Source organism: Parasteatoda tepidariorum, chromosome X1 (assembly GCF_043381705.1).
Source record: "Parasteatoda tepidariorum isolate YZ-2023 chromosome X1, CAS_Ptep_4.0, whole genome shotgun sequence".
Classification (NCBI taxonomy): Eukaryota; Metazoa; Arthropoda; class Arachnida; order Araneae; family Theridiidae; genus Parasteatoda; species Parasteatoda tepidariorum.
Genome location: NC_092214.1, coordinates 70,506,581 through 70,518,738, shown reverse-complemented (window position 1 = coordinate 70,518,738; position 12,158 = coordinate 70,506,581). Strand labels below are relative to the sequence as shown.

General features: G+C 28.7%; 1 protein-coding gene across 1 annotated transcript in view; it reads right to left on the bottom strand.

Annotated features, from left to right (window-relative positions):
* Window positions 1-12,158, bottom strand: part of LOC107455455 (HECT, UBA and WWE domain containing E3 ubiquitin protein ligase 1) — a gene marked incomplete in the record, with an annotated part of 276,027 nt that overhangs the window by 227,495 nt on the left and 36,374 nt on the right. The window contains 6 exon segments of the mRNA XM_071187934.1: window positions 771-1,040; window positions 1,190-1,459; window positions 1,607-1,713; window positions 2,444-2,524; window positions 5,392-5,493; window positions 8,937-9,019. Coding sequence (XP_071044035.1) covers window positions 771-1,040; window positions 1,190-1,459; window positions 1,607-1,713; window positions 2,444-2,524; window positions 5,392-5,493; window positions 8,937-9,019 — 913 coding nt within the window.

Sequence of the window (12,158 nt, the reverse complement as noted above, 5' to 3'; positions counted from 1 at the left end):
TGCTGTCCCACCCGTTTGCGCATGCGCGTGTTTCCAACGCAAGAGGAACGCCTACATAGTTAGCGATTGCGCAGGTTCTTATCTTAAGTGAGGCGAGTTTTTTTCAGGGTTGTCAAAAAGCGGAGTATTTGAGGATTGAACGGAGATAACGTTGCGAATCGAACAAACTCCGGTCAATCCGGAGCAGTTGGCAGGTCTGTTTTAAGCATTCTTAATTTTGGAATTGCTTTACTTTTTCTGAATTTTACACATCTTTACCATGGCAAGGGGAGTAATTCTAGCCAAAGCCAGTCAATTCAAAATTTAACATTAAGTTTTCATTGCTCTTGAAGTTTAGCAGAAGTTTCATTTCACTCTTAAAAGTCAGCAAAGAAACCTTGCTATATCACATGAACAAGAACTATAGCACAAATGAAAAGAGGGTTGCTAATAAAAAAAAAAGGGAATAAATAGCTCATTAAAGGGATTTTACAGAGATTCTAAATAAATTTTAGAGATCTAATAATTATATTTAATGAATAAATTTGGTTTCTAAAACTCGGTAAAATAGTAATTTTTAATTAGAGAAAGTCTTTAATTTAACAGTTAAAAAATTGCCAGAATTCCATGAAGTTGAAGAAAAATTACATGCTTGAAAAAAGTATATATGTAACAAATGATCTATGCTAGTGTTCATAATGCTCATAAGGAACAAGTTATGAAATACAACAGGAAAAAACTATCAAAAAATGTAACTTATACATGCATGCATAAAAAAAATTAGTACAAACCACATTTAAAATGTAATCTACTAAAGGCACAGCAGTTTTTGCACCGGAATTAAAAATACTGTCCCCAGCACCACGCTCTGTCTGGGATTTTGGTAAAGGTCCTTGAACCGGACTGGCTCCAGTATCTTCCTCATCCTCCTCTTCATCATCAGATGAGCCAGCATCTTTAAGTACTCTTGTCAAAGCTGAAATACCATATTCAGGCTTTGCTGCAGGTCTCGTGCAAATGAACCTTGGATCTCTGCCCATAAGACACAATTCTTCCAAAAGCTATTAAAAATTAATAAATTCTATATGCAAGACAAAACCAAACAAATAGACCCATAAAAATTTAGCCATCATTATTTTTTAGATTCAAAGCTAAATAATCCTTTATATTAGAAAATTTTTAAAAAGTTTTGATAAATATGGAAAAATACCGTTATGATAGCAGCAGTAGCATCAGTTCTTAAACTTGGCTGATGCCTCATTAGCTCATCCACGGCATTTCCTAAATTACTTGCAGCATCACCAATGGGGTCAGAGCTGCGCCGCCTCCGCATGGCAGGTAGATATTCTGGGGATACCAACACTCTAAAGAGCTTCTCAAAGGGTTTATATGCAACAAAAGATTGCAAACCTCTTTTGTTTAAACACAATGCTCCAAATACATTAGGAAGAGATGCCAAAACTTCTCGAGTAGCTGGAACCTAATAATAAAGAACAGAATAGCAAAAAATGTGAAAATTAAAACTTAATTCACTAGCAAGTAAATAAACAAAATCTCACCAACATTGTAAAACGCTGAGGAAAAAAAAATCAAAAGGAACATTAAAATGAAAAAATTTAAGACTTACTTCCTTAACTAAGAGTGCATGAAGAATAACATCAGTTAAGCCTTTATTCTGAAGAGAATGTAATAGTGATGGCTCTTGAAAAATAAATACAGTGACGACATCAGTAGCTGAAAAGAAATAAAATCTGACATTAATAAAATATATATATATTCAAAATAGTAAAAAATATGTATTTAAACAAATTTCGTAATGTGATAAGATTATGTCCAGTCGAACTGCTTTACATACAATTTATTTTTAAAAAATCTATTAGAAGTGTATAGGAAACACTAAATACTTACATTAGACAAATTCTGAAGTTTTCATTTGTAAACACTATAATTTAAGTAGCATTATGAATGGTGGGAAAGTTTCTGAATAAATTTTTATTTACACAAAATATGGAGGAATCATTAAATCTTTTGAAAATACTAAATTTGACATAATATATTTTGATCAAAACAAATTAAATTGTATAAAAACACATTAAAAGATATGTTTTGAAAAATTTATTTTAACATATTATTTAACTCCTTGTGACAAATCAACTTACTGTCTAAAAAGAATAGTTTATGTTATGTTAAATACAACACTAATAACTTTATATGCCAATTTGTTTATTAGTTAAGTTTAAGAGTATAACTTTAAATTCTTGACTTTAAAACATTAAATTTTTTGATCTTAAGACAGCAAGAAATTTAAAAAAGAATTCTTGACATAAATATTGTTTCTTCAGTAGTCAAGAAGATTAGAAAACTTATACACAAAAACATAATATCTGCACAATGTTTTTTTAATGAAAATAAACCATTACATGATATTACTATAATTGGGAAAATTTTAAAAGTTCAAACTTACCTAACAAAAACAATGAGGGACCATAATATTCAGCATTGCTAATAATATGTTTTAAAGAATTTGGCAAAGAACCATCCATTACTAAAAAGAAAAAAATTTTTGCAATGCACACTACAGTAGATAAACAAGAAATACAATAAGACATTTTTATAATAATTATTAATCACAATTATTAACAATTAGCTGTGACATGCTAACTACACATCCTTAGCATTGTTTTTAAAATAATCTGAATGTTCTTATTAGATTACTTAACATATGAGATTAAACTATCCATGAAAATTATTTATCAGCAGTTTTACATGCATTTTGTAAAAAATAATTTCTCTTTCAATAGGCATAAATGCAATAGACTCTTTTTAAATGGCACATTAAAAGACAATTGAATAAATCTGCAAAAAATCTATAAATGAGAGCGAGTAGGCCAGTAGTGTTGCCAGATTGATGTCCAGTAAAGAGCAGGGCATCTAAACAGGTGAAACAAGTCCATCCCTTCTTGGGCATCACACAAGATAAAAAAAAGGACCAGGAACCACATTGATGTGACGTAATTGTTTATTCAGGCAATCCTGTCTAGACTTCAGACAAAACATGGCGACAGATTTTATCCTAGGCCACTGTGGGACATTGAGAATGTGTTTAAGCAGGGATTACATTAGCCAAAAGGCAAAAAAGCTGAATTTCCACGATAGTAAATTTAACGCAAGCGCAACCCTTAATTAATAAATTCCAGACAGTTTAAGGTAAAAAAAAATGCGTTTACATACAATTGTGTACTAATCTATCATTATATTAATGATTACATTGATACTTAACATTCAATGAAAATAAAAATTACCAATTGAAAAAATAAAACTGGAAATTATATTTTTCCTCAGTTCACATGAGAGACAATTATTGCTTGAAAAACTACCTGGTTTAGCAAATTAAAACTACTGAGAATATACATTAATATTTCATTTCTTTTAATAAATACTGTTATGTGATTTATAGTAAATATATCAGTAATATTACTTTTTAAATTATATTGGAAAAAAAAACTTTAACAATGGACCGAATCATTATGTTCATATTATAGTCTAATCTAACTAGAGCCCTCTGAAACATATCAATAACAGTGAAGTAGAAATATATAGTAACTCCTTAACATACAAAAATTGCTATTTTAGTTTGAAAAATTACATGACAATCAGCAACTGTTTAGATAATTGTTTTTTATTTGATAAGAATTTTGCATTTTATAGCATAAATAACAGCAATTATAAATAAAATTTTGATGATGAGTTAATTAACTCTTTTTCCCCAAAAATTTTTTTTTAATTAAATACCTTTTTAAGTGATTGCTTTTGTTTGCTATATCTTTTATGTTTGCTATATTTAGTCGTTAGTCCATCTTCAAACATCTTGTGACAAATCCTATTTTTTCTTCTTTGCAAGCACAGAATGTAAGTTTTGAATATATTCCCTTCCAGTTTCTCTGATGTTGTAACACTTACATATACTAATAATCGTCGTTAGAAAAACAGTCACCTTTATAGTAACTAATTTTAAAAAAAATTTACTTCTTACAAGAATCGCGATAGTTGATCTTAAAATTGCGTGAATATGAATAACAATTATGGATTTTGAAATCACATGAATATGAAACTAGATATACGATTTTGAAAATGAGAAAATACAAACTGGGATATAGAATTTTTAAAACGCGTAAATACAAATCACGATTCATAATTTTTAGATCGCGTAAATACGAATCATGATGCGTAATTTTTAGATTGCATAAATAAGAATTATGATGCATAATTTTTAGAATGCGTGAATGCGAATCCCAATGCCTTATTTTAAAATCACGTATAAATACGAAAATCAATGTTTGATATTATAAACCGCATGAGCAAATCAAGACATTGAATTTTAAACTTGCGTGAATACGAATCGCTACATAGGTTTTTAAAAAGGCGTAAATACGAATCACAATATCGGATTTTTAAATCTCGTAAATAAGAATCGCAACGTACAATATTCAAATCGCGTGAATAAGAATCGCAACACGCAAATATGAAAAGCTATGTTTGATATTAAAATCGTGTGAATAAGAATCGAGATATTAGCAGATTCCAGGCTTGGGACCTCTAAAAGGCTTGTCAGAAGCAGCGTCGTTTGAACTACGAAAATCGGATCTATCTGGAGGGCGGGTAAAAAATTCGGAAAATCTTATCTGCTGCGTGTAAAAGGGGAGAAAATAGCTAAAATAAGTAAAAATGAGAAAGGATTGGTAGCTATGTAGTTTGAATTTTCTGTTTCTCTTTGAAAATCGGTGAATTTTCTGAAAAAGCGGAATACTTATAAAAAAAATGAAATTTTTAGAAAATCTGAATTTTTGGTAAAAAAGCTGAAATTTAAGAGATAAAAGTGAAAAAAGCAGAAATCCGCTAAAAAGCGGAAAAATCTCATCCCTGGTTTAAGCCATGGTTTATTGGAATTGGGATTTTTGAATTTTTCACAGAAAGAGCCCTTGAAAATATTATTTATTAGGTATTTGACATTATCAAAAGGTAGTCTCATGCCATAATTGTAAATCATTTTGCCGAATAAACGTTGCCAAGGGTGCACCACGCAACAGATTTTTATTCCTGCTAAAATACCTCAGAATTATTTTTTTTTAAATTTTAACATTTTGCTTACAGCTGGAACAACTAGACTAGAAAAATTGGATCTAAACATGGTCAGCAAAAAGTTAAAATTAAATACATTTTTAGTCTATTTTTCTGGACCAAATGCCAACTTTCATCAGGATGAATTTGTTTTAAACAACTTAAACTGTATAGATAGATGTACATTTGCAGCAAATGTAAAGCAAATCAGACTCAACAAAAATTTTACTCATTAACAGTTTATAGATATAAATCTCAAAACAGATTTTTCTTTATTAAAATTAAAACACTTACAGTGTCTTATACTGTCTGTTAAAGCAGGATCTTGAATTGATTTTTTCAAAAAATTAAGCATTGACTTTAGTAGAGCAGCTCTTTGAGGAAAGCACTGAACACCTGAAAAATGGATATCAATTGAATAAAAAAAAGTAATTTTCAAAATTTAAAATATATTTCATTTACATACAATCTGACCAGATTTTAAGGAACTTTGAATTACTGAATTTCCCAATTTTAACAAATTATCTTTTTCCCCAATTAGAATGAAATAAAAAAAAACTCTTAACAAATAAAACTCAAATTAACAAATGACTTCAACAGCTTAAAAAAAAATTCTTTTACCAGACATGCCAACATTCAGTAAGGCCCATCAGGAGCAATAATTATGATTGACAATGATAAGCAGATCTTAACACAAAACAATATTCTACACTCAAAGTTATCCATATTAAAAAAATATTAAACTCATATATTTCAATATTTTTTTTGCATTCAAAAATATTAAGAAATGCTCTATAAATAAAATTACAAAAATAAGACAAAGAACAAAAGATTAAAGAGATAATTTTAATTGACACTATTGAACAGCAACCACTGACAAAATTTAAACTAAAAAAAAATTATTAAAAGTGTGTATTTCAAAAATAGTTATAATAAAACACAATAAGTCATTAAATTAAGCATACCTATTATTAACATTTTGAAAGAAAAAAAGTAAAACTTCTGAAATATCAGATTACAAACTAACTCAAAATTAATTAAGAGCCACATATACAACTACCTAAAACTGAGTTTGACACATTACAAGTTTTAATAAAGCTAATATAAATACTGAATCAATAATTTTTTTAAAAAAAGAATTCAATTCCTTAAAATTATGATTTACATACGAAAATCAGACAACTAACAAGTAAATTATAACTACCAGAAATTAGAAATGAACACATACAGAGACCATTTAATTATAAAAATTTTGTTCTTCACAAATTGGAAAAAATAAGACATTAATACAAGCATACTTATAAACAAAATGAAAGAAAAAAGTCTAAATGCTGCAAAAATATTAAATGACAAATTAGCCTCAAGAGTAATTAAGAACCTTATATAAAATTACATTACTTAAAGCTGCGCTCCTCAATATATTAAAAACTTCAGTAAATGCTAAATATTGAAAATTAAATGATCTCAAAAAGTTAAAATCCTGATTTAAAAATTAAAATCAGATGACTTAAAACTACAACTCCGGTCATATTCTTCTTTAAGACAAGCACTTCTTTAGTACATTTAGAACTTTTAGTTTTTATTTAATTCACTTCAGAAAATTGTTGTTTAAAGCAAAAAGAGTTATAAATAAAAAATTTGCATTTTTGAGCCAAATTAACTCTGAATTCATAGTGAATTTTCTTTGCCACACTAAGCATTCTTTCACAAGCAGCATTCATGTGAGAAGATTTTTTTAAACATTTGTGATCTGTTAAATAATTTATGAAAAAAAAAATTTTTTTCGATGGGCAAAACTTTATTCTAATTTAATAAGCACACTAAACACACTAAAAAAGTTGTTGAAAAGACAAAAGTAGTTAACGAAAAAGAAAATTCGATGAGAAGAATAAACTATGATTATTAATGTAGCTGAATAATAGTGTTTGAAAAGAACACAAGCTTTGTTTCCCTTTAAATTATAAATGTTATCAACAAAAAAATCTACTCAATTCTGTTTCTTGCTTCATATTATTATTATGAAATCTAAATTATTTGTGTTTGGAATTTGAAGCTCATTTTTAAAATGTACTTTTATCTGATTAATTGTATTGCCAATTCTTCACATCAAATGGAATAAAAAGGAGAAAAACAAGTTTTTATTTAGTTTCAATTATAGTCTGCTTAATTCGATTACTTTTTAAGTATACAGTGTGACGTCCCATATCCGAACGCCCATTTTCCGGAAGGGTCGATTTTACCGGACACTTTTTAACAATCAAAATAAACGAACATCTTTTGACACGTTTTCTCCTCCTCTAGCTACTAGCGTTTTATGCATTGAACCCATAAATCACCAGAAAGGGGAAGAGAAGAAATACCAAGACCGTGAGTGACCGTTAGTGACGCTCCTCCTCTGGAATGCACATAAAGAGAGATTTGTTTTCAAAAAAGCGCAACTGAGTCCCCCTCCTTCCCATGCAGCTAGCTAGTAAAAGAGGCATTTCCTAGAACTTTTTTAATAGAGTGTAAGGGAAAGGAGAAATGTTGTGGAAAAGGGTAAACGCAGCGATCCTTAACGTGGAGGGGGAGTCAAAATGCAACATTTGAATAGGTCTAAACATTTCCTTTCAACTTGCTCCCTGACATGCAAATGATAACAATCCTCCCCCTCTTAAACCAGGTGAAATTAATATGCCCCTACTTAACATTGTTTTAACAACCACTAACCAGATTCTTTCAGTTCCACAAGAAAAGATAAAGAGAACCCTATCAGCATGCCGCACCTTTATGCTTGATTGATAGCTAACGATGGGAGAGATAATAAGAATTTGTCACTTCCCCGCCCTCAACTTGAATGATGAATTTTTCTCCTCCACCTACCCACCTTAATGAATTATGGGAATTTCGGCTTCTTGCTTGATAAGTGTCAAATTTTTTTAGTTTTCTATATTTAAAGCAATAATTTTTTTTTTCAAATATTTTGTTTTTGATGATTAGATATCATTCTAATACTAAAACATTATTGCCCGAAAAATAATGTTTATTTATTTTTTGCTTCTTAGATTCAGTTAGATCATTTTAAGCTTTGTTTACCTTGGAGATCTTTTATACGGAAAAATCTATTATCCGGACTTCCGGAAATCCCATCGATACGAGATCGAATACAAGACTTTTCCCTGTATTTCATAATACTAAACATTTCTCAGTTAATTAAACATCATTTGGCCAACAAGTAAATGTTACTGTATGAAATTGGCTCTAGTTATTGTCTATTTGTTGTATATTTATTTATTGATTAATGTATGTTCTGGTGTTAACTTTAAAAACCTATTACCTGGAAAAATTTATTTTCTGAATTTATTAAAGTCTCGATAAGGGACTTTCCGTTGTATTACTTCTGAACCCTAATATTACAAATAACTTTGATATAACAATAAAACTTTTGATCCTGGAAAATTCCTTAAATTGAGGTTCAGATGCAGATTGAAAAACACCTTTTTAAATGATAATTTTGTTAATGTAGAAAGATTTGTTAATGTAGAAAGAAGTTTAAAATCTGCTCATTTCTATTAATCTGATATAATTGTTTACATTTATATGTTTACCTTTTTCTAGACCTCATAACTTTAATACTTTCAAATGTCAAAATAAATAAAATGAATATTTTCTTTAAATCATTTTACTTTACTTTGCTTAATTTCACTTCATAAATATCAGATATAAAAAGCTTTTCTAATAGATATATTGTTTAACAGTGGATCAGAGTTCCTCAAAATAGTGCAATGTTCAGATATATATTTTAAAATAGTAACAAATAAAAGCTTATTTAGAATATGGGAAACTAATTAGGTTCTTACCTTTTCTAATAGGAAATCTTTTAGGCAATCTATCCAGAATACCTTCTTCATTAGTATTTGTGTCTTTTTTACCACCAGATATCCTATTCAAAAAAATAAAGAGTTTTGTCAATTAAATTTGTTAAGAAAAATACAGGTATAATACAGTTTAAACAGGCAATAAAATAACTCTTTTGAATAACAGTCCATAGAGATTTACAACTAAAAGCACATTACATTAAAAAATATTTAACATAGTCTAAAGCCTGAACAAATAAACAGCTATAGCAGAATAAGCTGAAAGAAATTAAAATCTTAACAAAAGAATAATAAATAATTAATTTTACTAATATAAATTATATATGGGTCATTCTCACGAAAACTGTCATTTTTCAGTTCATAAAATCCCAAAAAAGTAAAGTGAATAAAAAGCTCTGAAACTTTTTATATTAATAGAAATATGTAATGGCATTATAAAGAAAGTATATATCCTATAAATTATACTTAATATTTAAATTAATTAATTTTTTAAATAATTAATTTATAATTAATTAATTTATAATAATTAATAATTAATTAATTAATTTAATAAATAAATTAATTAATTTAATAAATTAATTTATTAATTTTTTAATTTATTTTTCAAATTAATTAATAAGTAAATTAATTATTTTCACTATTTAAAAAGTGAGGGAATGACACTAATAGTGAGGGAATGATATTTTATTTTAATACATGTTTTTATCTAAGTTACATCTACCTAAAGTTTGAAAATGATAACATACTAAGTATATCTAATATTTATTATAATTTAGTCTTATATATTTAATAGTTTTTACAGGTTTGGGAAATAAAATTGGCTGGCACGATTGAACAAAAAAAAATTTAATAATATACTCATCTTGAATCATTCCCTCACTTCAGCGTCATTCCCTCACTTTATACACTAGTGAGGGAATGACGAATTCAATAAAATTTAAAAATAACAGTTAGGCCTAATTAATTTCTGAAGTCAATCACATACAATTATATTCATACAAGAAAGCAACATATAATTATCCACTTTCTCGATGAAGTTGTATTTTATTTTACTCTAAAAAATGACATGAGGGAATGACAAATGTAAAAAATTTTACCTGGTTTGATTCATTCAAATTTATTCCACAGCAAAGCTTCTTTAAGTTGAAGATGGAAACATACTGCAATTTTGTTCTATGATGCCAGTTGTTAACTTCTGAAGTTTTTATTAAAATATTTTTATTCTAAGAAGATTGCAGGTGATAAGAACATTGTTGTGAGGGAATGACGCGAAACACTGGGGACAAAGTTTAAAATAGTGCTGTGTTAATATTTTTATCAGAAATTAAATTTAAAATTGATTTTCTGAATTCTATATTTCAGTATTCTGAAATAAAAAACACGAATTTGTAAAAAAAAAAAATTTTTTTTTCAGAAACAGTTTTTTTCTTTTCTTAAATCAGCAGTGGGGACAAGTGAGGGAATGACATATTGGAATTTTTTTCTTCGTAAGCTGTAAAACAAACATAAAATATACTGGGGACATGAAAATGACTGTTTTGTGAGAATGACCCATATATTATATACAGTGAAACCTCCTGTTATGGACATTCCTGCAAAATGGACGCCTCTCAATTAGGACATATTTTTTATTCCCCGGGAATCTTCTATGAATAAACCATTAGGTACAGTCTCCGCAAGGCGGACACTCCCGTAACCGGACGCGGACAGCATTTTACCCCCGAAACATTATTTTCCATCTCTTCAAACCGGACACTACTTTTCTAAATTTGGAAGAAAAAAAACTATTTTTGCTTTAAATTGCAAGAAAAAAATGCAATTTTTCACCATTTTTAAAACATGTAAATTTTTTTACCTTATCCATAACTAAAAGTATATTGTTAAGCTATTTCACTACTGAAGAATCGATCTTTCTCCTGTCTCTTTGCTTTATCTTCGCAAAGAAAGGAGAGAAAATGACACTGCTCTCCTGAAATAATTCAACAGTGGCATCTTTTGATCTTTTCATCTGGACCAGACAGGTTATGAGAACCCCTCAAATTGAAATGACATCTTAAATGCTCTCATTGCTTTTTCCCCATTAAAAATGTCTTAAATTTTCTTATCAATTTGAAGACTGTATTTAACACAGCTGGGGTAAAAAAAGTGAACAGAAGTATAATCTTTGAGGTGTTCATATAAATAAAACATTTATTCAGACACATGATAGCTGATCAATTGGGAATAATCAACTCCATAGGTCCTCATGACTTACAGGCAGGCATTGCTTTTTTCTGTGAATCGTGGGAGGTATACTTTCTAAAAGGTATCAACCACGTCAGTATCAAATGATAGGTAGGTGTAAGGGGATGTAAACCTATTTATTGAAACTGACTGAGGACTGGAAGCTCCTATTCGGTATCATATGATTAACTCAAATATCTGTGTTAATAGGAAAATTATATTCATTTATCTGTAGCTACATCTGGAATTATGTATTTATATCAAACTTCTTTATATATTCTTTTTTACCTTTGTTAAGGTTTAAATAAATATCCTTGTAGATAGTTATTGTAGATTATTTAATTATATCTACATCTTTGAAAATATTTTAAAAACAATTTACGATGTTAAACTTCGTCATTAGGATACCCTTCTCGTAAATGAAAAATTTTTTTGGGTCCCAAGAATGTCCGCTTTTAAGAGGTTTTACTGTGTGTATGTATGTGTGTGTATGTATGTGTGTGTGTGTATGTGTGTATATATATGCAATACAAGAATTAAATACTTTTGTATTAATAAAAGAACTAAAACTCTTTCCTTTTCATAAAATGTCTTTGTTAAAGAATAAGCGTAGAGAGATTCTATTTTGGGAATTCAAGGCTGAAAACATACCATTGAAATATAAATAGATTTATATTTCAAAGGAAGAGTTATTTTTAGAATCGTTCCCTTCTTCAATTCCATATAAGGAAGCAGAAATGATTTTCCGTAATGCGTAAGGATACAAGGAATGTACGAAATGTGCCTTTTTACTTCAAATCTATGTTGGTATAAAACGTAAGAACGCATAGTTTTGTGTGTCCTTTTCCTAATTATGTGATCCTGATAAGCTGTTCCGGAATAGTCCGGAGTCTTGTCCACTCCCCCTCCTTTGCGGGAGTGTGGACGTAAACTGTTAGCAACACCAGCCTATATTTAAATAAACCTGTTTAAAACGTCTGA